Consider the following 27,756-nt stretch of genomic DNA (forward strand, 5'->3'; position numbering starts at 1 on the left):
TGTTACTGTGATCTCAGTGTCTGGGGGATTATATGAGAAGTAACATAAAACTAAAAATTAAGAATGTCTTTATTTAGAAGATGCCTATGGATGGACTAAGGACCCAACTGGGTTGCTTGTGAAATTGATACAAATTAGACAGTGGTATTGTGTAATCACTATTACCCAAAGTGCTGCAAATCACAATAGACAAATAGGGTAGATGTATCACAGAATCAGAAGAGGTCAGAGAAGGGACATGTTAGCAGTAAGGTGAGAATAGTCATTGGAAGACTGTGGAAACAGTGGAACTTAGCTTTATTTTCTTCTGCCTTCACCATCTAGCCTGGGTGGCAAGGTAGTGAAGAGCTAGGGGGCATTTTGTGTTTAACACCTGTTAAACACTGGTTGCTTTCCTTCCATGCCCCGAGTTTCTTATTGGGAAGATCTGAAATGGTGCCTAAGAATTTATATTGTCAACAAATACCCAGGTGATGCTGACTTGGCTGGGTCAGAAACTAGCCTTTGAAAATTGCTGCAATGTAGTAATTATGTTGTCTCCATCCATCACTGATTATGGAATAGGCCACTTTGTATTTAGTAAAAGACCAGTTTTAGTACCACCTAAGCATAATGAGGATATTTTGAGGAAATGTGTGTCCTTCTCCACATCAATCATTAATCATCAATATCATAATCAGTAATAATGTATCTGTTCGTGGACTCTACTAAGCTGATCACAATGAAATAGAATACACTGGCTTTCAGCCAGGCTTCTAATGCTCTTGAATCCTTCCTCCTCAGGCTCCTGTCTTTGCCTTCCCCACTTTCTCATGACTTGCTCTTCCTTCTTCTGAGATTTCCATTACTTTATGTATTCTGGCATGTTTAGTGTTCTAATTAATAATTATGTCTGGTATCTTAGAGTCTAATTTATTCTTTTGATTTTGTTGATACAGGTACTGCAAAAGATTCTGATTGAAATATAGCTTCCATATGAATTGAAGCTTTTTAAAAATGTTATTTTGAGAGAGTAAAAGAGAGGGAGTAGAATCCCAAGCAGGATCCACACTACAGCATGGAGCCCAATGTGGGGGCTCGAACTCATGAATTCTGAGATCATGACTTGAGTCAAAAATCAAGAGTCTGTCACATAACTGACTGAGCCACCCTGGCACTCCATGAATTGAAGAATTGTAAATAATTGTTTGGGCCATATTATGAAAGGAAGAAACAGGGGAGGGTTTATGGGCAGGAGAAGAGGGATCATGGTGACTAGACCGAGAGGACCCTTCTGATCGCTATGTCCACAGCTGGCTCCTGAGCTACATGTCAGTCAGGTGTCCTAACTTACTCTTTGATGATAGGTGAAGTTCATATTGAGTCCCAGTGTCCTCATCTTTAAAAATTAGGGGAGGCTAGGAGGTCATTGCTCTAATATTCTGTGATTCTATAACTGCCTCCAGAAGTTACTGCTTTTTGCTATTCTAGTCAGCCCCTCTCCTCAAATTTCTGGTGGGAATGGCTATTCTAACACTCCCCTCAACAACCCTGTGATGTAGGTAAGTGTTTACATTTTGCCATTGAAGCTCAAGAGGTTCAGAAACCTACCCAAGGACACGCTTATGAAGCAGAGCTAAGAATGAGATCTAAGATTTCTCTGATTGTTTATTTATTTTTTATTTATTTTTATTTTATTTTTTAATTTTACATCCAAGTTAGCATATAGTGGTTGGAACTAGAAGGTATTATGCTAAGCGAAATTAGTCAGAGAAAGAAAACTATCAAAGGATTCTCTCTGATTTTTTTTTTTAATTTTTTTTCAACGTTTATTTATTTTTGGGACAGAGAGAGACAGAGCATGAACGGGGGAGGGGCAGAGAGAGAGGGAGACACAGAATCGGAAACAGGCTCCAGGCTCTGAGCCATCAGCCCAGAGCCTGACGCGGGGCTCGAACTCCCGGACCGCGAGATCGTGACCTGGCTGAAGTCGGACGCTTAACCGACTGCGCCACCCAGGCACCCCGGATTCTCTCTGATTCTAATGCCTGTTTCTTTTTCTTTTTAAGCCAGTTTTACTGAGATATATAATTGACATATAGCACTGTGTATGTTTAAGGTGTACAGCAAAATTTTACTTATGTATCTTGTGAAATGATTACCACAATAAGTTAACATCCATCATCTCATGTAAATACAAAAAATAAAGGAAAAGAAAGAGCTGTGATTAGATCTTGGTATTTACTCTCTTAACACCTTTCCACTATACCAAAAAGCAGTATTAACTGTAGCCATCACCTTGTATGTTTCACCCCTACTACTTATCTAACAACTGGAGGTTTGTACCTTTTGATCACCTTCATTCAGTTCCCCCTCACCCTACCTTCAACCTCTGGTAACAACAGATCTGATGTTTTTGTTTTTGTTTTTCTCCTATGAGTTGTTTTTTCTTTTCTTTTTTTTTTCTTTTCTTTTCTTTTTGATTTCACATATAAGTGAGATCATGCAATATTTGCCTTTCCCTATCTGATTTATTTCACTTAGCCATGTTCTTTACTCCATGCTGCTGCTCTTAGAGAAAATAAAATCACAAAACACCATTATTAAGCTTTAGAATCTGTCTTTTTTGAGCAGGGTTGAGGGTAGGTCATCACTTTTAATTGGTACACTTTGAAAAGCCATTCTCTTAAGCTGGTTCCTTTCCCAAAAAAAGGCCCTTGCCCTACAGGCTGCTCTGCAGAAAACATGTTCTCTTGGTTAACAGGTTACTGCCAGCTGGGAAAGTCTGATTAGCTGAAGTGGCTTTTACACCTTTATAAGAGCAGTTAATAAACTGACCATAACTGGATAAAGTTAAAGAATAGTTCTTTAGGGGAGGGACTGTGAGGATGGCCCTGCTGCCCCCTTATCAGAAGCTAATTGAGAGGTCGTCACCTGCTGGGTCTCTTGATTCTTATGCTTTCTTAAGAAATTCCATCCCTGCAGGAGAGCTGGCTAGGTTTTGATGCACCTATGATTGGGATAAAACAAAACATTTGTTAATTGACTTTAGTTTCAGGGTATTGTATCCAAGCTTGGTCTCCACAGAGCCACAGTTTAATTGCCTGAGGCCAGCCAGTCAAGGGCCTGTCATCTAAAAGGTGCTCGCTACATATGAACTGAATAATTGATATGAATCCTAGGTGGCTCAGGGTCTCTGAGAGGAGAGCAGTTTCTGTAACATTAGTTGCTCTTCTGTAAAAGACACCTTGAACTTATTACTAACAATAGACACTTATTTAGTACTTTATTTTTGGCTAAATCTTCTCCACAGTTTATGCATATACCTGACTATTTGAGGCAAGTAAACAGGGAGGGGTGGGGAAGCCTAGAGAAGTTCAGCAGCTCAGCTCATTCAAAGTCACCGACTGGTGCTTACCAGAGTTGATAGTGGAATGTGTGTCTGACTAGTGACAACCCATGTTCTTTGTTCAAGCATTCTTGAAATGCTTTTGGTTTGTTCTAAAGAGGCATTCCTTTATAAGTTCATGGAACATATAAGCTAAAAATTGAAAGTACTTATATATTTAATGAAGACATTCCTATTAACTACCTTTAATATTTAAAATCTCGTAAGGGTAAATTCCTAGTAGCACTGCTAGGAATTTACCCAAGGGATACAGGAGTGCTGATGCATAGGGGCACTTGTACCCCAATGTTTATAGCAGCACTCTCAACAATAGCAAATTATGGAAAGAGCCTAAATGTCCATCAACTGAGGAATGGATAAAGAAATTGTGGTTTATCTACAATGGATACTACTTGGCAATGAGAAAGAATGAAATATGGCCTTTTGTAGCAACGTGGATGGAACTGGAGAGTGTTATGCTAAGGGAAATAGTCATACAAAGACAGATAAACCATATGTTTTCACTCGTATGTGGATCCTGAGAAACTTAACAGAAGACCATGGGGAAGGGGAAGGGGGAAAAAAGTTACAGAGAGGGAAGGAGCCAAACCATAAGAGACTCTTAAAAACTGAGAATAAACTGAGGGTGATGGGGTGGGGAGGGAGGGGAAAGTGGGTGATTGGCATTGAGGAGGGCACCTGTTGGGATGAGCACTGGGTATTGTATGGAAACCAATTTGACAATAAATTTCATATTAAAAAAAATAAAATAAAATCTCGTAACGGTAAAGACACTAATTTCTTGATGATATTAGGAAGCTGGTGGTACGGTGAAGCAACCAGGTAGGCTTCTATTCATCATGTGACAGCCCTTTTCACTGTCTTTATTATTCTTTAGTATGATGATGAGGATAGATGATGATGAATGTAATTGGGTGATACTTTTCTATGTAATTGGGTGTATTGTGAAATCTCTCCTGTCTCATCATTTTGTAGGTGGAGTTCAAGTAAAGAGAAAGTAGTAGCTTTTAATGTGTTGTGCGAAAGAAAACAAATAGTAACAGCCATTTCAAATAGTGCTTAAAAGGATGTTTTGTTCAATTAATAAGTACTTAAACTGATCATCCAGAATGAATGTGTGTGTGTGTGTGTGTGTGTGTGTGTGTGTGTGTGTGTTCACAGCCCTACAAGGCTTGTGTCAGGCATGTAGAAATTCACTTAATTAAAAAAAATTATTGTTATATAGATTTGGAAGAGACCTGGTTAATTCTCTCACTCTCTCTGCCTCCTCTCTCTCAACCCTCACCAAAAATATGCATATTGAGGTTTCTAAATAAGAACTTCCCCAGAGTTGCACAATTATCCAGTAACAGTGTGACCCCAGTGACTGAGATACTGTCATATTGTTCCTTAAAAAATAAACCATGGAATACAGAAGAAACTACTATGCACAATTACAAACCTGTATATAGAAAAATCTCAGGTTCTTTGACAATTTTTTTTCTGAAATGGTCAGTTTAAGTGTTTTCAATCCCACTAAGGATCAAAGACATTAGATTTTATCTTCTAAAGAGAGAAATCAATTTGTGGGTTAAATCACATCTTTATTTTTTAATATGAATTTATTTAAATATGAAATTTATTGTCAAATTGGTTTTCATACAAGTGCTCATCCCAACAAATGCCCTCCTCAATGCCAATCACCCACTTTCCCCTCTCCCCTACCCCCCATCGACCCTTAGTTTATTCTCAGTTTTTAAGAGTCTCCTATGGTTTGGCTCCCTCCCTCTCTAACTTTTTTTTTCCCCTTCCCCTCCCCCATGGTCTTCTGTAAGTTTCTCAGGATCCACATAAGAGTGAAAACATATGGTATCTGTCTTTGTATGACTTATTTCCCTTAGCATAACACTCTCCAGTTCCATCCACGTTGCTACAAAAGGCCATATTTCATTCTTTCTCATTGCCAAGTAGTATTCCATTGTAGATATAAACCACAATTTCTTTATCCATTCCTCAGTTGATGGACATTTAGGCTCTTTCCATAATTTGGCTATTGTTGAGAGTGCTGCTATAAACATTGGGGTACAAGTGCCCCTATGCATCAGCACTCCTGTATCCCTTGGGTAAATTCCTAGCAGTGCTATTGCTGGGTCATAGGGTAGGTCTATTTTTAATTTTTTGAGGAACCTCCACACTGTTTTCCAGAGCAGTTGCGCCAGTTTGCATTCCCACCAACAGTGCAAGAAGGTTCCTGTTCCTCCACATCCTCTACAGCATCTATAGTCTCCCAATTTGTTCATTTTAGCCACTCTGACTGGCGTCAGGTGATATCTCAGTGTGGTTTTGATTTATATTTCCCTTAAATCACATCTTTAAAAGAGCACTAGATTAGAAGGAACTCAGCTCTGATTTGAGCTCTAAAAGTAACTAGCTTTGCAAGCTTACACAAGTTACATAGTATGGTCTAGGGCAATAGTCTTCTAGTTCCAATAACTGTCATAAGTCTATGAAAAAAAACTGAGTAATATTTACTGTTGACAGTCACCATTTTCATATTGGTCTCTTTGTGACTTTATATATATTTTAAGTCTAGTTTCTGCAAAATCCTATCTCCCTGCAATGCTCATTTCTACTTGGTTTACAGTTAAGGAATATGCATACTTCTTGTTTCTTAGACAAAGATAAAAAAAAAAAAAAGATCTAGGAGCTTCAACACCATATATAATCAGTTGGTGCCCAATTCGGAAATGGAGCTCTTTATAATGTAAAGTATTTTTATACCAAAATCATGCTATTGCATTAAAATGTACAAGGCAGACTCTGTTCAGTATTTATTTTAAGCTGATAGAAATGTAATGGATTTGTTAGTCATTTGGCAGCTATACCTGTCATCCAATGTTATGTCAAGCACCTATGCTAGGCCCTGTGATGCAGAATAGAATAAGACATGTTCTGTTTTCTTCATGAGATCTTCATTTGACGGGAGGATTATGATGAATGTAAGAACAACCACGAGAGTAGAATTGTTGTCTCAGGTACCTGGATGCTGGGAGGGCATGGGGAGTTTAGAGGAAACTTCAGCATTGCCAGGGTAAAGGTACCATGGCAATGAGGCAAGGGAAGTAGAAGGATATGTCCAGACACAGGGATGTTGGGCTTTAAATCAAGGGTTTGAACTGAACCTGGAAGTAAAGGGAAGCTGCTGAAGGATTTTAAAACTTGAGCTTTGGAAGATCACAGTGGTCTTTCTGTGGCTAAGGTGGAGCCATCTTAGTTTATTTTATTTTTTATTTTTTTTTTACATTTACTTATTTTTGAGAGAGAAACAGCACACGTGGGGAGGGGCAGAGAGAGAAGGAGACAGAATTCAAAGCAAGCTCCAGGCTCTGAGCTGTCAGCACAGAGCCTGACACGGGGCTCCATCCCACAAACCATGAGATCGTGACCTGAGCCGAAGTTGGACGCTCAACCAACTGAACCACCCAGGCACCCCAGAGCCATCTTAGTTTAGATCATTGTGACCTATAGCCCCGTGGCTAAGCCATCAAGATTTGAAGAAGCAGACCACATCAGACATGCCATCCACAGCGACAGTAATGGTGATTTCACTTCGCACTACGGATGTTTCGTATGCTGGTCCACAGCAGTGATGCTCTAGCACCTTGTGAGCACACCCTGCTTTAATCATATTACACAACCCTCTAAAGAAAAATCATGGACCACTCGTTCTATTTATTCTGGAAGCAAAATTATATCAAATAGCCTGAGAGCTAGAATGCTTATTTTCTTCTCTGTCACTTTGTAGTTTGTAACATGGCTTTGTAATTTTCAGGACTCTTAACAGAAGATTTAAAAAATTTTTAATTTAGGGTCCTAAAACGCTTGCTCTGATATGTAACAGAAGAAGTCTTCTTTCTTACACTTACATTTAATTTTCTTAGGAGTTTGTAGTTCTTTTGAATGAGCCTCTCATTTCAGTTTAGACCCAAGTTTGACAGAATCATTCTGCTTTAAAGGCAGGTGCTACCTTGTGGTCTGTTTTCCTTTGTGCAAATAAAGCTTCTACTCAGCACTTCAGCTTTTAAAGTGTGTTTGCATCCATCCTTTCATTTGCTCCTGGAAATCCTAGGACGGAAGCAGTGTTATCCCCACTTATGGAGCAAGTAAGCAGTTCTGAGGAGCCCACTGGCAAGCCCGAGGGTTTGCAGCCTCTGCATTGCATGGCTGAAACTATCTATTTAATTGTAATCAAACTGGATAAGCAGAACTAACAAAGCTACCTTCACAGAGTTGGGCAGATATATCAGCCTGTATATCAGGAGGCATAACTGTAATGCAGGTTTTAACCAAAATGCATTGTTTGGTAAAATTTTTCTCCCTTCTTTCTCTCCAACCAACACTTCACTGACTAGTCAATGCATATGTAATCAAGAAACCACAGGCTTATTAAAGGCAGCATGGAATTTTGATCTATTGACAACTCCTAAGGAGTCCTATTTCTTGATTTATCAATATAGTACGAAAAACAGGGAAGTACAAATGTTCCCATGTTGAGATAATTCCAGCAGCGTCTTGTTCATTTGATATTTGTATTATGTACACACCAGATGATGTATTTAAGACATCATTATGCCTCCCTAAGCTTAAATGCTACCATTTGGTGTTTTAAACATGAAGCCTGGTTCTTTCTTCCTTCAATGTGCCCATGGATTTCAATCATTTTCTAGCCTAGGACTCAGCAAACTATGACCCATGGGCAAAATCTGGCTTGCCAGCTTTTTGGGGGGTCCTTGTAAAAAATAGCTTTGAGAGTTTTAAGTGGTTGAGAAAAATGTCAAAGGGGGAACAATATTTTGTGGTACACAAAAATGATACTTCAAATTTCAGTGTTCATAAATAAAGTTTTATTGGAAAACAGCCATGCACTACATATTGTCTATGGCTGTTTTTGATCTACAACAGAGTCGAGTAGTTTAGACAGAGACTGCATGGCCCACAAAACCTAAAATATTTACTATCTGGCCCTTTAGAGGAAAAGTTTGATGTTTCTTGCTCTAACCTATTTAGAATGTGAAGGGATTAAGAGATTCTTCTTGTTTTCCTTGAATGAGGGTTGAGTGGAGAGCAACCCCATGTTAGCTTCCATATACTTTGCTGTTTAGTTGGGTGGACAGAGGTGTATTTGCCAACATTTGGAAAAGTTCAACTAAGTCTCAGGTCTGAAGTTTATAATAAACTGCTCTGGTTCCACCTTAATATGAAAAATTGACAAGTTAAAAAGGGAAAAGCACACAAGGTGTAACCAAGATGAGAGATCTGCTACTTGGTAGGAAAATAAAATCTGATAAGAGACATGAATTTGCTTTATGATCTTTACAATTGTTTCATTGTTACCATATTCCTTCCATTTGAGATAGTTGTCCTTCCCTCTCATTTGCTTTAAATAGGAAAAAAAAAAAGTCCCTTTAAACACCTGCATTTGTATTCTCAGTAAATGTGTCCAAGTTTTAATTTCAGTTACTTTGAGAATACTTCAAATATGCATCACTTGAATATACAGGAAGTGAAGCCAACGTTTTTATAGTTCCTCATTGTTTGATTGCATGATTTTACATAAACATCAGTGTTTCTTCAGATTTTTTTGTGTGGGTGGGCCAGACATAATTTTTTTTTTTTTTTTTTTAAATTTTTTTTTTTCAACGTTTTTTATTTATTTTTGGGACAGAGAGAGACAGAGCATGAACGGGGGAGGGGCAGAGAGAGAGGGAGACACAGAATCGGAAACAGGCTCCAGGCTCTGAGCCATCAGCCCAGAGCCCGACGCGGGGCTCGAACTCACGGACCGCGAGATCGTGACCTGGCTGAAGTCGGACGCGTAACCGACTGCGCCACCCAGGCGCCCCCAGACATAATTTTTAAACATTCTAATATTAGAATGCATCTACCAACATATACTTCCCAATTTGAGTTTTGGGTATTTATTTTTTAAGTTTATTTATATATTAGCATGAACGGGGGGGTGGAGAGAGAGAGAGAGAGAGAGAGAGAGAGAGAGAGAGAGAATCTCAAGCAGACCCATGCTGTCAGCACAGAGCTTGACGGGGCGCTTGATCTCAGAAACCCTGAGATGATAACCTGAATCTAAAATTTTTTTTTTTTCAACGTTTATTTATTTTTGGGACAGAGAGAGACAGAGCATGAATGGGGGAGGGGCAGAGAGAGAGGGAGACACAGAACCGGAAACAGGCTCCAGGCTCTGAGCCATCAGCCCAGAGCCAGACGCGGGGCTCGAACTCACGGACCGCGAGATCATGACCTGGCTGAAGTCGGACGCTTAACCGACTGCACCACCCAGGCGCCCCGATAACCTGAATCTAAATCAAGAGTCTGATACGTAACTGACTGAGCCACCCAGGTGCCCCAAGGTTTTGTGTTTTGTTTTTTTTTAATGAACTATTGTAACACTTTAAAGTGAGTCAGGAAAACAAAATACTTTTAATAGCATATGTATCCTCTAAAGTTGAAATAAGACACTTTTGGCATGCAAGGTAAAACTCGATAGATATCTGAAAAACAACATATGAATTTCCATTCATCCAATCTAATTAAAATTTGACTAAAGTTAAAAACAAGGCCAGAATTTTGCAACCCTTGTGGTCACTGCCCCAATGGCCATGATAAACCACCTTTAGTGCCCTTCATAAATTGAACATCTTCATTTTACGTAAAGGGCCCTACACCTTTCTAGTAATATCTATTTAATATTTTGTGATACACAAGATAGCAATATTTTGGGTAGGCTTATGTAGCTCTAGGGAGTGATAAAATTATGTGGTACCTTTCACCTGTTCTTTTTCTCATTTTAAATGTGATGCTCCAAACAATCCTATGATATGGTTAGGTCTGGTATTTTCCCTCCCATCAGATGGTGAAAGGAGTAGTAGGGCACAGAGAGGATGTAATTTCTCCTACTTCTAAGGTCAAAATTACATTTAGATCCATTTTCCTAAATCCTGGTTCCTAATATTTGAGTAGATGACTTCTCATGTAGGTAACCAACAAATGATTGTGTTCTGTTTCTTTAGCTGCATGGCCTAAAGAAGGATGTAAAGCCACACGGGGTGCCTGGGTGGCTCAGTTGGTTAAGCGTCTGACTTTCAGCTCAGGTCATGATCTCATGGTTCATGAGTTCAAGCCCCATATTGAGCTCTGTGCTGACAGTTCAGAGCCTGAAGTCTGCTTCAGATTCTGTGTCTCCCTCTCTCTGCCCCTTGACTGCTTGCTTACGTACTCTCTGTCTAAAGTAAATACACATTAAAAAAATAAAAATGAAAAAGGAAGGGTAAAGCCATTATATTGAGTACAGGCATTAGTCTCAGGATAATGTCTTTCATTTGAGTAGTGCAAATATATAAATATTTATTAAAATGATTACATATATATATATGCGCATCTGTATATCTACTACAAATGGAGTATCCTGGTATTTTGTTGGTTCTTCCTTTCATCTGCCATCTTGGACCGTCCTGTTTGGTAAAGTTTTACTCATGATAGCTCACATTCTTTGATCACTAATTACGCAGTAGATACTGTGCTGAAATCTTTGCCTTTATCAAGCTTCTGAAATGTCTCAAAAACCCTAAGATAGGACTGATGTTAACTTTTTTTTTTTATATAGATGATGATACTGAGGCAAAGGGTTTTGCCAACTTGCCCACAGTCACATAATGATAAATGAGCCAAGATGCTAACCTCAGATCTGCTAACCACTGTACTATTTGAAAGGTCATGATATTCTCAACATAGTTCTTGTTTCCTGTCTTTGGATCCTGTTCTGAGTCTCCTATTCTGCACTTGACATAGTTGAATTTCATCCTGTGCTAATTCTCCTAATTAATAAAGGCAATCTTAACGTAAACCCATTGCACTGGGTTTTACACAGACTTCCACCCTGGATCTTCTTTTAACTCAGTAGTACTGGTTTTCTCTGTCATCACTCAAATAGTAAGTATGAAAACTTGAGTCCTGAAACCTCTGAGTCTGTCCTTTATTTATGTATTTTTTTAGGTTGAAATATCATGAAGCTTCTCATGAGCTGTGTATAACTAGGCCATACTACCAAAAAATGTGATTTAAAATTTTAGGTCATAATTTTCATCATTCCTTAGTCTAATGGGATTATTGCAATAGTATATATTAGAAAATGCATGACTTTGGTAACATAAAGCTTAAAAACTTCAGTTAAGTATACATAAGCCATTGCAAGTTTTGAGAAGGAATGTTAAACAAGAATATTTGAAGTTGTTAGAGAAGCCTAAAAATATTTAAACAATTTAAAAAAAAACTCATATTAAGTTGCACAGTTTAGTACTTCCCATGTGAAAAATTGCTAAAATTCTAATTCTGAATGTCTTTTGGAACAACCTGTCCCTTGAATTTCTGTTAAAATTTTAGCGTATACCGAGCTGGGGTTTTCCAGGGGCCAGCTTGATGCTTTTTGATACAGCTGCAATCCAAAGAATAAATACCCCTAGTGGGTGTCAGCATCTGCCACATTCTGAATGGAGATGCTGGTGCTTTGACAATAAAGGGCAGCTGAACAATTAGCAGTCAGATTTTCATGTTGTGCTAAGACAGCCTGTACCTGACAGTCTTGATGACCAAAAAATAATAGAAAAATGTTCATTTGTATGTGTCTGAGCTCCTGTCTACCTCACCGATTGCTTCCCTTTCTCCAATAATTAATTGCAATGTATGTAATTACATTTTCACAGTTGGGTTTAACAAAGGCTGATTTTTCTATGCTTTTAATTTAAGGTTTTAATTCTCTAGTTTACTTGATTGCCATCTGAGATATTCATTTAAAAGATGGCTGTTGTCATCTAAATTTTTGGTGACAAGATAAACAAAACTTCCTCTCTTGGTGTGCCAAAACCCTGAGAGAGCTGATACCAAAGTTGGGGGGTGGGGGGAATTGTGCATCTTTGGTTTCTCTCGGTTTTTCATCTCTTCTACCCAGTTTGTCACTTTTATTAGTTCATTGTAACTCCCTTTCCTGTGACCATTACCTTTTAGTGTTGAGCCTCTTGGTGATTTTCCTTACCTCCATTCTTTCTTCTTTCAGGAAACTTAAGTTTCCTAAAGTATTCCTTCCCTGCTCCCTTTGTATATACGAAGGAGTAATCACATTGTTACCTCATTGCCTGCCGCTGTACCTTTGCTTTTAGTAGACCAAGGTCCTGAAATGCAGGAACATTGCTTTTTCATCTGAGCCTCTAGCTCTCCATCATGATGCCTGACCTCTGGCACTTTTTTTTTTTTTTTTTTTGAGGGGGGGGGGGGGGGGGAGAGGGCGGGCAGGCATGTGGGCACAGTCAGTGCAGAGGGAGAGGGAGAAAGAATCTTAAGCAGCCTCCATGCCCAGCACAAAGCCTGCCTTCTGGGTTTGACCTCATCACCATGAGATCATGACCTAAGCTGAAATCAAGGGTGCGATACCTAACTGACTGAGCCACCCAGGCGCCCTATATGCTTCTGTCTGTTGAAATCAGGGAACAAACCGGGTACCATCTTGGTCATGTTGCTCTCATGCTCAAGAATCTATCAAGACTCTCTCCCTGCTAGACCAAGCCCTAATCTTGAGCCTAACTTCATTTTTATTAATTTTAATTATGACTTAAATACTTGAAGTCACACAAAGTTGAAGAGATTTATAACTTCCTTTTTTGAAACAAAGTAAAATAAGAAGTAAATTCCCCACTTACAGCAAAGTAACCATTTACTCTAAAGTAACCATCTTCCACTTCTGATCTCCAGCTCATTTAAGCCACTCTTCATTGGGCTCATCATGTGCCATATGAATTTTCTGTTGTGTGATTATGAATGGAGTCACCCTCGTCAAGACTCCACTCTTCCCTCTGTCTCTTTAAAACCTGCCCAGCTGAGGTTCCAACTTCCATGGCATATGTTACCTGCCACACTTGAATACTTAAGTTCTCTATTATAATTGTTTTCAGGTGTTGGACTATTTGTTCTTCCAATACGATTTGCATTCCTTTCCAGCAACCATGGCTTTTCTTTCTATATAACAGATATTTACAGGGCATGTGCAAGCAATCTCATACCTAGCATTTGAATGGGTTTTTAAATATAAAGGAATTGAGTTTTTAAATGGCACTTGTGTTCGTTCATTTGGCAAGCATTAAAACTCCACCATGTGTCCGGCACTGTGTTAGAAACAAAGAATTTACAGACTGAAAGAAAAACTGTAATGGCAGAACAGAAATGGATCTGTATTTTCTGCCTCTAATGTACACAGCACATGCCTTTAATATCTACTATGCTATATTGCAGTGCTTTGTGAGTGCCTCATGCCCCCCTGTCTTTGGCACCTCTAGGACAGGGAATGAGTATTATAATTTTATATTCTCAGGGTCTGGTACAATACCTGGCATGTGCTCCTTTTTTGGGGAATGCTTGGAATGAACTATTGAACTGAACTACAGTGTAATTTGAAAAATGTTATAATGGAGCCTGTGTGGATACTGTGGAGGGACAGGAGAGGGGTACCTACCCTATTTTTGTTTCTTGGCCAGAGTAAGTTCCCCTTGCCAAATGACAGCCCCATCAGATTGTATTTGGACACAGTTTCACTTGGACAGTAATTTTACTTAAACCAATATTGGCAGTGCTCACTTGGATTACATTTTTGAGGAGGCACTGTAATTTAGAAGCATGTAAGTTGGCTAAAGTAGGGTCTTATTTCTGAACAAGGACAAAGTATAGATTTTTAGGGAGACCTCTGTTCAGCAAACTCTGGTATGTCTGTTTTCTTAAGCCATATAGAGTTTTCTAAAGTTGATCAGTCTATTGAATGATCTCATTGGTGTCTTAAAACTCATTTATTTATAAAATTGACATAAGGATTTTCCTGAACTGTTAATAAAATAGCTATTTTTGGGAAGCAGTCCTGTTGTACCATTCAGGTAAATGCGAGTAGTTCTGTATCTTCTGCACCTGTTTTGATTTTTTTATTGATAACGAGAATGTTTTACTTTTATATAAATGAATTAATAAGGTTGATGTGAATCCCACTTATTTAAGGATCACAAGCTGAAGAAATTTCTGGGAGAGAATGGATACAGGCTAGAGGGGAACCTGGAACTATAAGTTCCTACAAATAGTGGTTTTCTCCAAAGCAGAAGAGTTAGATCTGGGAGAAGTGGCTGAATGGGACAGGCGGTTGTGGATGGAACTGGAGTTGGTAATAAAGAGGTTCCAGGAAGCATGTCAAGAAGTAGATTGGCAGGGTAGGTGGTTGAGACAGTTGCTTTGAAAAGCTTTTGGTTCAAAGGTATTTGATTTGATGTGCTCTCAGTTTAGGCTTCTGAGTGTGTTGGCTGTCTGTGTTGGTTTTATGTTGAGGCACGATCCCTGAGACCCAGGAAGGTTAGCGGAGCTTCAGATCATGTCAGGACTTGGTGCCAATCAAAGCTTCTGTTTAAATGCTTTGTTAAATAAGAAATATTTTGATTTTTTTTCCCCTAATGATTTGAATGAAGGAAAAGCACCATTGAACATATGGAAACGAAGGATATTGATGAGATGGTCAAACAGTTGTGTATTTTGAAGGCTAAGGTAGTTCAACATTATCATATAAGGGGTATGATTTCATGCACATAACTCTGAAAAGAAATTGTGTGCGGCATAATTGGGGATGGAATGCCTGTTAAAATCAAAATAACTTCTTTCAGAATGTTAATATAGTGTTGTTTTCTGTAAATTTAATCAGGTCACAGTGTTTATTAAAATAACTTTTTCTGTTTTACTTTTAATGCATAAACACATTAAAATTATAAAAGATTCATATGATTCAGGGGCTCCTGGGTGGCTTAGTTGGGCATATGACTCTTGGTTTCGGCTCAGGTCATGATGCCGAAGTTATGGGATCCAACTCCATGTCAGTCTCCTGGCTGAGCATGGAGCCTGCTTAAGATTCCCCCCCCCCCCTCTCTCTCTCTCTCTCTCTCTCTCTCAAATAAAAATTAAAAAAAAATAAAGATTCAGATCATTCAGAAATGTATAATTTTTAACATATTTCAAAATTCCACCACCTCTTTCCCAATTTCTCTAGGCTCCTTCATACATACACACATGTGCAGTCATTGCACCATACTCCATATATCCTGCAACAGGCCTTTTTAACTTACTGATCTCAGAGCTTTTCTCAGTCACTGCTTATAATTCACCCTGTGCTGCTTCATGGTTGTAGTAGTCGACAGTTTGAATGCATCAGATATTTATTCTCCTTAAATTTGAGGGCAAATAATCAAGATTTTCTTTAGGTATTTTTACATAGAATGATAGGTATTTCAGAAATTCCACATTCTGTGGACTGGTATTAGGAGCATGGAATGAAATGAGGAAAGGGAGCTACAAGTAAGAGTAAATATCAGCAGAGGACCTTATAAAATTATTTCCAAATGCTTACTGCTATAACTTTTAGGCCAAAAAGCTTATTGGCATAATCCATGTTTTAAAGAAAACTCAGACCTTGTAGATAACTGCAGATTTATGAAGTGTATAGTTCTCTTTTCTCTTCTTAATATAACTGCTTTGTTGTCTTTACCCTTTAATTCTATTTTATCCTTTGGAATGTTTATAATTATTTTGAAAAATAATTCAGCTAATAGGAAGGGCTGCTTGCTTTTTTGAAAAAGCAAGACAACCAACAATTTGTGGACACAATGTATTTTGGTCATGATTAAGAACCAACTGGCCAGCTATAGATGACAGTTTTATTAAAATATAAGTCACAGCATTTAAGATTACAAATGCATATTTTGTGGGGTGACAAATTGTTCTTTACCCACTATCCTCCCCCAAAGAGTGATAGTGTAATTTGACTATGGACTTCTACGCATTGGTTTTCCAGTTGTAAATTTAAAACATTTTAGGAACAGACTTAGATGCGTCATGGTGGTCATTTAATGCATGAAGCCTGTTAGACCCAAGATTGAAAGGTGAAGGTTGCTATTTACTTTTTATGGGTCCAGAAACTTTCGTTATTTAAACTGTAGTCTATTTCAACAAAAGTATTTTTTAGTCTTTAAATTCTGTTTTCTCACTTTACTTTCTCAATTTTCAAAATTTTAATATTCAGTAATGTCCTGTTTTGGTTCTATGTTCTATTCCATTATCTCTTTGCTTGCAGCAACTGTAAATTTTAAAGCTTTTCTGAATTATTAAAGGACCAAATACAGTAGTGACATTCAGAGGCTTGTTAAATGAATAAAGGTGATGCCATGGAGTTTTCCTAGAGGTTAACATATTGTCAGTTGCCGTCAACTAAATCTCTTACAAGTAATGCACTATATAATCTGTTCAAACCTGAGTTTTCAATTAACCAGTCCTCCAGCCTTCTCTTCTTTCCTCTCCTTGAAGAGCAGAGTATATTTATTTTCACCTGTGTAAGCCAATTATCTCCAGTCCAGATGTTACTGGTCTACCAGGGAATCTGACCTAGAATACTAGTCTATAAACTAGTTATTTTTACACTTTGTTGAAATGTGTGTGGTTTAGTGGAAAACATACACGTTTCTAATCTGTTGCTTCTGTGTGCAGACTGCCTATTATGAGCCAGTCAATTTGCATATACTATTACAAATCTCCACAATAATAGTCTTGTAAGGTCAGTGATGTGTCCCTGTTTTATACAGAAGGAAATAGACACTCAGAGCCCTGTAGTTACTTGCTCAGAGTCACAGAGCTGCTAAGAGGAGAGCTGGGATTCAAACCCAGAAATAGCAGACCTAAAAGCACTTCTTTTTAACAAACTGTTCCTAGAGAAATTCTGTTAGCACGTTATAGAGAAAAGAATACAGATTTAGAAGGCAATCAGTTTGGGGGCCTTTAAGAACCACCTCAGCCACTATTAGCTGTGTGACTTTCTCTTGATCTCAAGTTCCTTTTTTTGCAAACTAGGGATAGTACTGCTTACCTTATAGGATTATTATAAAGACTAAATGGAAATGCATGTAAAGCCTTTGGCACATTGTAAGCTTTCAAAAAGAGTGACTATACTATCCCTCCAAGTTAAGACACCTTCTGCTGAAAGTAAATGTCAGCACTGACTAACATTAAAGAGAATTTTAATTTACTGTCCTGAAAACAGAAGATACTGATTAGAGTATTCCCATTGTGTTTTTCATTGTAGGTCTTTTGAAGAGCAGAACAGATTTCAATCCCAGCAGCAATGCAATTTGTAGTGGGCGTGTTTTCTTTTTCTTTTTAATCCTTTGTTTTAATCTCATTTGGAGTTGCAAAATTTTCTGAAGGGTCTTATGCTTGCTGCCTAGGGCCCTAGGCTGGAATTTTCTCTTAGCCTATTGATGTGGTGAGCTGTTGGAAGAGGTAGGAGTGATTTAGAATGAGATGGCATTAGGAAACAAATGAGTTGAACACATATTTTTCTGACCACTAGAATTTCGATTGAGCTAACCGGTAAATTTGTGAGTTTTATTTGCAAAACAAGTAAATTTCTTTGACTGAAATTTTCTTTTTCTCTTTAAAATTGTTTTTAGGATGCAGAATAGAAAACTGTGATTCTTGCTTTAGCAAAGACTTTTGTACCAAGTGCAAAGTAGGCTTTTATTTGCATAGAGGCCGTTGCTTTGATGAATGTCCAGATGGTTTTGCACCATTAGATGAAACCATGGAATGTGTGGGTGAGTAGTTTTTCATGTAACTTTCAAACGTCAACTTTTATTTTAACACCTGTTCCTTGAAAAAATTATGCATGCTGGATATATTTAACCTAAAAACAAATTGGTTCTCTTGTTAATTAGAACTGAAAATTATTTAAGTTCTTTGCTGCCTTGCTGAATTTTTTTAGGCATCATGACATTGGTAGTGTCCTATTAAATCTTTCTACAAAATTTGCTAGTCATACATTGGCTAGGTTCAACTCTTTAAATGCTGGTATGTTTTTATCATCTGTAATACATACATATATTAGAAGTTGTAAAAAACAAAATTTCAAGCAGTACCATGAACTATTCTATCACTTTTTAATGTATCTTAATTATGGAGCTTCCTGTTTAGCCATTTAAAAAGTTGAAAAGAAAAATTTTGTGCAAAATGTTTTGTGGATTATCTGCTGCATGTTGGAAAGTGTATTAAAACAATGTTACTTTTTACTAAATTTAGATATTTAGAATGTGTAACTTAATATACACTGTTCATGAATAGTTAGGAGTACATGTTTTAAAAATGTTACAATTTTTAAGTGTTTGAAAAACACTTTGCTATTTTTAGACAACTGATTAGAATGCAAAGATCTGTGAGTGCCTACATTTTGATGAATGCCTAATCTAACGAATCTAACGTCCAGGTGTAATGGCATCACCATCATACCCCCTTCTCACCACCCTGGATTCTATTTGACATGTTATACATGTGAGAGGATTTATAACAGAATTGTGTATTAAATGAGACTTTGCATCCCCTTAAAATGGGGACTTAAAAAATGAGAACTTTTTTTTCTGCAGAAATATTGTTGAAATAGTCTAATGATCTATTTGAAGATTTGCAGAGAACACATTCAAATGACAGGATTTTGAAGAAATGTGTACTTATATTCTTGTTTATGTGGGGGTTAATATGTTCATACAGGTGACACCCTATAAAAAAAAAGTCATCAGAAGAGAATATTCAGAATGTTGAATTTCCTTTTGAGAGGCAAGACCCACACCCATTACAAATGTTCAGTGGAAACTCTTATGAAATCCTTAAGTATAAAAAATTACAAATAGAGCCCTATGTACTTCCCTGAGTAAAAACTCTTAAATAGCTTTGAAAAGTCTATGTGTAACCACTATGCCTGCTGAGATCTGAAATGCCAAAATATTGTGTGTGGACTCAGGGCCTGAGTCCTCATCTGCTAGTGCAAAGGGGCTTTTGCATGGTGAATTTGGTGAGGAGGTTTAACTCTGCATATTTTTATCCTTTCATTCCCCATCCCAGGTGTTTGGAGGGGAGCCTACATCTCCACTATAGGAATTTACAAAATGAGATACTAAAAGCTTTTACATGAAAACCTACATTTGCAAATACCTGACCATACTTGCTTATAGTGATACAGAGCACCAATTTAGGGAGTAAGAGATATAGACAGTGGTTTCTAGACAGCTAGTGAAAGGATTCTGATAACCAGAAGATGTGAAAACAAACTCCCTGTCCTTTTCCCCGAGTACTGGCTTCCACAGTAAAACTAACACAATTGTGAGTTGCCACAGGGGCATTTGGAATTAACCTGTAAAATTTTGTCTTCTGTCATAATTTGAAAAGAGGCTTTTCTTCTCTTGGTTTTAGCTATTGAATCTGTTAAAGACTCTGTATTTCAGTATCCTTAGAAGGGACCAATGGCATTCCTCTAAAAAATAAGATAAAAACAAAGTAATGGTCTTTAAATTACTTAAGTGGCAGTTCCTTGACGTAGATGAAAGTAACCCTATGGTCCAAAATATTAAAGTGTCTGAAAAGGGAATACAGGTCTTTGTGGTCTGTAAAACATAATTTATCTGAAGGAGGTGTGGAGAAAACACAGCTATAAAGTTTGACAGTGGAACAAATGGACACCAAATTGTTACCTGTGTTTGTATTTTTTTCTTTTTTTCTTTATTAGAAGGATGCGAAGTTGGTCATTGGAGTGAATGGGGAGCTTGTAGCAGAAATAATCGCACATGTGGATTTAAATGGGGTCTGGAAACCAGAACACGGCAAATTGTTAAAAAGCCAGCAAAGGACACGATACCATGTCCAACCATCGCTGAATCCAGGAGATGTAAGATGGCCATGAGGCATTGTCCGGGAGGTGAGTTTAAAGAATTAACGATGGTGGGCTCTGTGCTCTCTGACTTCTCTTCTCCCTAACCATCCTCCCTCCCCATAGAGGAAACCTAATAATATGACTGGTGACAGGGTAAAATGTATCCTGTAGTTACTAAGAGACAAATTCTTAAAATGTGAAGAATATAAAGTGAGTATTTCATTTTTGTGATGCCTTGAAAATGGTTTGGAAGAGTACATGACAAATGAGCTTTCTAAAATGAGAGTTTTACAATGTGTGTGGGGGGGGAGGGGCGGGAGGGGGCTGATGTGCCCTGGCAGATGTTGCTCTGAGGGAAGTGGCCAACTTTCAGTTGAGAAGAGTTTAGATTAGGAGGGTTTATGAAATCTGTAAAATCATCTGCATCATTACTAGTTGAAGATGACAACTTAAAATAAACTTGCCCAAACACTGGGAGGAATAAATGTTGTCTTAATGTTACCACAATTAGCTGGTTCCCTTTGTTTGGATAATAATTTGTAGAAAACAGCTACTGGTATGTGTGTGTTTATTCATGTCTTTGTAGTAATTGTGCTGATTTGCAGTAATTATTCTGTAATAACAGGATTAGGCCCATTTACAAATTAGGAGAAGCATACATAGCTCAGGTGCTGGCTGAAGCTGAGTCAGTACATTGAAATGCAGTTTTTAGCGATGTCACTGTGGTTCTTAAAGCATAATCGCTTGTTACTATTTATCACCAGCGGATGCTACGTTGCCAGAGATGAAGTGGGGATTTTTCTAGTGCACAAAATAGAACGGCAAAAAAAAAAAAAAAAAAAAAAAAAAAACAAGTTGTGTTTGGAAAACTGCCCTTGAAAATAATCAAAACGTTTGTTTGCCTTCATTCTTGCTATTAGGACATAGCTTTTCAGCCCTGTAGCTGTAGCCCAGAAAGAGAATATATATCTGCTTAAATGGATTTATATTCCTATTATGCTTCCTCGTAGAGAGGTTTATGATCCATGGAGGAAGACAAAACTTTTAAGACTTGAAGACTCCAGTCGGCTTTTGAGAACTATTAGATCCAGATTCAGAAGCTACTATTAGGAAGGCAGATTTTCCTCTTGAATTAGTTTTGCTTTCCTTCACTGGGGCTTCGAAACAAAGTTTTTTTGGGTCTGCTTTTCACTAACAAGGATGGTTTTGTTCAGTTCAACTGAGTATTTTTGAGTCAAAATAAAAGAAAATATTTTCTTACAAAACTAATAAGGCACTTCTTGGATAGCTGAGAGCATTTAACCTGCAACCTTGTGCCTAAAAACAAACCCGATGTATTCAGGTATTGGAAATAAAGACTTTCTTTGTTGTATATTGTTTATGTAACTACCCCCCACCATCCCTCTTCCAGCAACGTGGCCCCCCAATTGTGGTTTACGTTAATAGCAAAAATTAACCTGAAAATGCTCCTATAACAAACATGCTTATGTGTAACAAGAGCCGGCACATTCCCCTCCCCTCTGAAATGATTTTGACCTACCCCAGGTCTGGCTTGAGAGTTTTGTAGATAACAGCTACATTGTTAACCTATAATGTTTATGGCATTTTTATATATTTTCTTTTGCTTCCAGCAATACTAAATAGAATATAACCTGACAGTGTCAGTAGCTGAAATTATGTCAAAACAAACACTTATGTATCATCTGCTAATAATCTCTTTTTGACCACTGAACCAGTAATGAACTTGGATTTAATTTCCTATTTAGGTTTTACCAAGCATTATTTATTAGGAGAGGGCAGCTATCACTCTAACCCCTGCATCTAAATTTTTGGTTTGATAAATTCACTATTATATAACCTTTAAAGTTAGGAGGTTTGAAAAGTTGTATTAGAATTTTACTGTTTAATGTTTCATAAAAAGAGCTAAAATAGAACTGCTGATAGAAATTGAAGGTTACTCTCCAATAAAAAACTTCTATTTACAAATGTAGGAAATGAAAAGTAGAAAATTAGTCTTGGAACTTGAGCTCCAATTGATAAAAATTGGCATAACTTCCAGTGGAGTAACCCACCTTGCCTCAGGTGAGAGAGGGAACAGTTCCTTTTTTCAGCAGGTCATGGTCATTAATGGAAGAATGGAGAAGAAAACCACTTTTCCCATTTTACATCTTGACTTGATTTCAGTGATCTGCTTTGACAAACCATGCAAAAATGTAAGTCGTAATCAGGTTGGGAATACAGGCATTTTTCAGATCTTTTCAACATATGTATGGATTTCTCTCCTGTTGGAGCCAATCTTAACCTGATTGCACACAAATGCAGCCTTAACCTCCTTCACACTAAAACACTGGCACATTAAAATCAGCTGCTTTTGATTACTGGAAGGCAGAAGTTAGAGGTCAGCAAAATGGAATAGTCACTAAGTGTATAAGATATTACACTGAGATCTATTAGAAATGAGAACATAAATGGATAGAAGATAAAAAAAAACAATGTAATGTTTTAGTATAACTTTTCTTATTGCATGCTTATTTGCCTTTTTTAAGAAAGAAAGAATACCTGGAAATAACTTAAGTCATGGATTGATTTGCACGTTAAGTTATTCAGTGTTCATTCCCCAACTTCTCTTTCTGATTAGTTGAGTTTTGGGGGCTTTTCTGACACTCATTCGTTGGGATTCTGGTCTAGCGATCACAAGATCTGGGTCTCTGCACCCTGTCAACTCATTAACTCTGTGACCCTTGGCAAGTCACTTAACCTCTCTTGGCCTCTATTTCCTCATTTGTAAATTGAGGGTATTGGGGCGGGCAATTTCTAAGATCCAGTCCAATTCTAAAATCCAATGATTCTAAGACAAATCACCAACAGATATGGGCAAGGTCTGCAGTCATCATGTAAGTTCAAGAGCATTGTTCATGCCCAAAGGACTGAACACTCTTCCAGTAGCTATAGTGTGCATTTGCCAAACCCTTCCACATCTGGCAGCTTTTCACCCTCCTCCTGCCTCCTCACGGGTAGTCAACTATCCAAGACGAAGCAAGACTCTAAATCTGCCTATGACCTGTGGTTTAGCAAAGATAGCAGGAGGCTGGAGGAAAAAAGAGGGGATCATAAAAGACCACGATAAAAAGAGGTAAACAGAGAGCAAAAAAAAAAAAAAAAAAAAAAAGAACAATGAGTGTAGGAAACAAGTGCAAAAAAGAAAGGTCTACTTAAAAATAAAGAGCCTACTTATTGTGGATATCTGTATTCACTTTCCTTGCTCCATTCTGTAGGGACTAGTTTATTCTATCAATATACAGCCTGGAGCTTCAAATGGAAGGGATTTCAAGTCATGACCCTGTGCATTAGATAATATGTTAGTAGAAAAATACAAACATGCTGTTATCATATATTTAAATGACAAATGGGAGAATAGAATCATAGTGCTAAGGTGTAGAGTTGAAAGATGTTCATGTACAGGGGAAACTGTTACTTGGGTGACTGTAGTCTTCAGGACTGGCCAACATAACCTCAACCTGAGATATTCTGTCTGTGTGTATGGCACTCCTTGTTACTTTGTAAGGTCCCCTGACAATTAACGTTAATTTATCAGGTATTATTGAGCACTGTTATGTACCAATCACTTGCCTAGCCATGATACTGCTCAGAGTCCTCACAGAACTGTTTCTAGTGGGAATCTTGGCAATCAAGAATTAAGTGGATGAATGCATAATTTCACGTGGAGATGGAGGCTGGCAAGAAACACAAAGCAGGATAATGAACTAGTGAAAGATTGAGAATAGGAGTGTACTATTTTACATAGGGAATTTAGGGAAATGGAGGGAGTAACATTTGATCAGAGATCTGAATGAAGGAGATCTTCTGAAGAGCTAAGGAAGGATCTTTTTAGCTATTGACACAATGGCTGTGAATGTCCTTGATTCTCCCGCAGCGTATTGGGGAAGAGGAAGAAACTGCAATCCAGGAAGGCTCTGACTGGTCCACGGTGATACATGGCAAGTTTCTAGTGGTAGGTCCAGGACTAGGACTAATGTCTTGCTGCCTGGGAAACCCAAGTTTTCCTCGTTCCTTACAATAAAAATCAAAGATAAAGCTATGGTTGTCTATCAAAGAAGCCAACTCTAAACTATTTCTCCCCCAATCCCAACACATCATCTTAGTTTTGCTCTACAAATACTTTTAAAAAAAAAAACCTGACACCCTGCGGTTACCAACCCCTCCCAGTATCTTCCAACTTGAAATAGTAAAGCATACTCCAAGAGTCATTTCATAAATGCCCGAGTATTGAACCACTGGCTTTGCTTTGATTCAGCCACCCCTACAAAGTCCTGCTTCTTTAATTTTAATGTCATTGGTCCTCTGTTGGGGGGAAAAGTGTGACTTCCAGATTGTTCTTTTCATCTTAGTGTGTTTGAGTCACCCTCGAGGCCAGCCTCTAAGGCTGCCTTGCATTGAGCCATGCTCAGCACTCGCCTGGGCTTACTTGCTTTCAGGGGGAAGGTCTAGGGATTTGAGTCCCACCTCTGCATTTTGGGCTCTGTGCCCAGCATGGCTTTGCTCTTTCTGACCCAGTGAAGCAATCAGACTTGATAAAGTAATTTAGGCAATGCTTTGACAGACACTTATAGCTTTCTGTCTCTTTGGCTTGTGGCTGCCTCTACTCACTGTGCAGCAGTTATTAGTACATTATGATGCATTTCTTAAGCCCTCATCATATTTTCTCAGAATTCTGCTAACTTTAAATATAGAATCTGCTACTATATACTATTTCAATTTGAAAATGACTCATTCCTTTTATGAGACATTAATTGACCTTCATCTTTTTTTTAAGTGGCTTTTAACTTGATAGGAAACAAAAAATACTATTTAGCAACTCAGAAACTTAATCTCTGCAAACATCTACTTTTTAAAAGGCAGCAGTAATAAGACCTCTCTAATCTTTGTTTTCTGTGTATAAACTGACAGCAACATGTGCACTAAGTATTAGATAATAGAACTAAAGATGGTTGTGGATTGTGATGGATTAAACAGAGCAGGAAATAAGTACATTCGCAGTAGGATAGGGTCAAGAAAATATGCTTTAGACATATGTTCTTTATTTTTCTACATTTTGTTTACATTTGAGTTGCAATTTATGTGGTCTGCTTTATGCATGTCAACCTCAAGAGTTGGTTTGGAAGAGAGGAGAAGAGAAAAACCTTTTCTTCTGAAACTTTCCGAGTTGTCAGGAATGTAGGTGCCAAATTTATGATATGAAGAAGAGAGCATTCTGGTTGCCTCCATGTTTGCTATGCTAAATACCTTTCTATATTTCTTTTAAGATCAGTGATTTGTGTTAGTCACTGTAGGCATATTGTGCACTTTCCCAGGTACTCTGGATACATGGCAGCTAATTGTGATGTTTATTCTAGAGAGATTATAAACTGGGACAGTCATCACCTTTTAAATGTTAATGTATAATTATTATATAAAATTGACATTTAACAAAGGTCCATCTGTCTTTAAACATTTCTGCATTTTTGTTAGTAGCTAAAGTGTCCATAATTCCTGCATCGGTGGTCTGAACAACGAGCCTTTAGGTAGTGTCCTGTGACATGACCCCTCGCTCTTTATTCCCTTCCCTATCACTTTTTAGTATTTTAAATTTGCTTCCTGGAAAGTGGATAGGTTTTCGTGTTTTAGCAGTGATTTCTTTGAGACTTGCTTATTGTCACATTTCCGATGGTAAGGGTCTAAGGCTATGGGGGAACAGAAAAGTGGTCTCTAATGCACCATGCTTTGGGGATGATGAAAACTCAAGACACAAAGCTAAGTACGGTCTTGGACACGGACATGAAAGTCCGAGGGTGTGCAAATCACCGATAGCATGGAGTCTGCAGGAAAGGCTAGAAGACCAGCTCTTCTGCCAGTTTCATATTGAGCCTGACTTGGTGCCAGCCTTGCCTGCCCGAGGGGGCCAGGGAGTGAGTGAGTGAAAGATGCCCCACCTTTGTGCTGTTCTCTACAGCATCCCATCTGGGGTCTCTCCTAGCCTTGTTTAATTACAGTGAGGAGCAACATGTACTAGTCTCTTTTATGGGCACTTGTAAAAAGGATTTCTCAACTACACATGTCACCAAAGGCCTGATGTTCTATGTGCGAGAAGGAGAGGACAGAACAATTCCAAAGGGGCCTTTGTCTTACACAGCAGTAAGCTACTCTGATCTTAATGTAAAATATATAAAGCAATTTTTACAACACTCTAAAATAAAAACAACTTTAATAGGACACACATGGTGTCAGTGGTAAAAATTTTTTCCCCCTTCTAGGGGACGTTTTTATTTTTCTTCCTTAGGAGATAAGAAAGCCTGAAGTATAAATCCCCTCATGGTTTCTTAGAACAACTTACTTTCCTCATCAGACACCTCTCTAGGATCTTTAAATGGTGTTGATAAAAATGGTGCAGGCGGTTTGCTCACTGAGATTTCCTGTAAATGCGTATCTAGCTACTGGACTGACCTAGAGCTGTTGTGGTGGATATCTTCCAGGATCAGGAGGCAGAAAGAAAACATTTTAATGGAAATAGTGACAGAGTTTTACTAACATCTCAGAATGACTCATGTTGTCATCATACAGAAGTGGTTAAGAAGATACAATTATTCTGTGCAATAGAGTGGGGCAAAAAGTTTCAGGTGGCAGAAGTTATTAGCATTTATTTAAACTAAACATGTAAAGACAGTAGGTTTTGCTTTACAATCAACCTGTTTATGTAATACTTGGACCTACTATTTCTGTGTGTCAGTATTATTTTCTTCTATTTGAGGACTTTGGAAACTAGGAGTAAAATATTTGAACTTGTATAGTCAAGAGACATTGAACAATTGATGTTATGCCCTTATGTTCATTAGTCCAGTGATTTAATAATAACTTAATGTAAAAAGATATTTAATGACATGGTAAAACAAAATTTAAACATCAGAACTAGGACAAACTTAGAGGCTCAGGACTGATAAAGAAAATAGACTATATGAATACATGTAGTATTCATATTTTCAACCAACTGGTTGAAATAATTGAGCCAAAATTTGACCTTGGGTTACCTATCCAAGGCAAAGGGGAAAGGTAGATATGTTTTTTTCTATCTTAATTTCAAAGAAATGACAAATTACAAAATACAATATCAATTTAATAAGTTTTTGAATGGAAAAGTTGGTGTATATGTACATATATGCACATATGTGTATATTCACATAACATACATAAACATATATACACATATACATATGTATACATATATGCACACATGTATGTACACAAAAATGAGTACTCATTCCAATTTCAGACACATGAAAGTGTGTGCCTATGTGTGGAGGGGGTGGGACCTGCATCATAGAATTAAGGAAATTAATGATAATTATTACAGAAAACATTTCCGTTCCATAGGGAGACAAACACTAAACAGATTTCTCAAATCAAGAATCACATTCAGAGCAACGAACAGTATGGTGGACCATGTCTTTACCAATATCCATATCTCAAGCATGTGTTTTCAGAAGATAGAAGGCAGCTTGGGAGTGTT

General features: G+C 37.8%; 1 protein-coding gene across 1 annotated transcript in view; it reads left to right on the plus strand.

Moving 5' to 3' along the window:
- The window catches only part of RSPO2 (R-spondin 2), a 150,588-nt gene that overhangs the window by 78,346 nt on the left and 44,486 nt on the right, over positions 1-27,756 (plus strand). Inside the window, exons 3-4 of the mRNA XM_030304449.1 lie at positions 17,950-18,093; positions 20,052-20,240. Of these exons, the coding sequence (XP_030160309.1) occupies positions 17,950-18,093; positions 20,052-20,240 (333 nt within the window). The remainder of the gene's footprint in view (positions 1-17,949; positions 18,094-20,051; positions 20,241-27,756) is intronic.

The sequence above is a fragment of the Lynx canadensis genome, chromosome F2 (genome assembly GCF_007474595.2).
Source record: "Lynx canadensis isolate LIC74 chromosome F2, mLynCan4.pri.v2, whole genome shotgun sequence".
In the NCBI taxonomy this organism is placed as follows: domain Eukaryota; kingdom Metazoa; phylum Chordata; class Mammalia; order Carnivora; family Felidae; genus Lynx; species Lynx canadensis.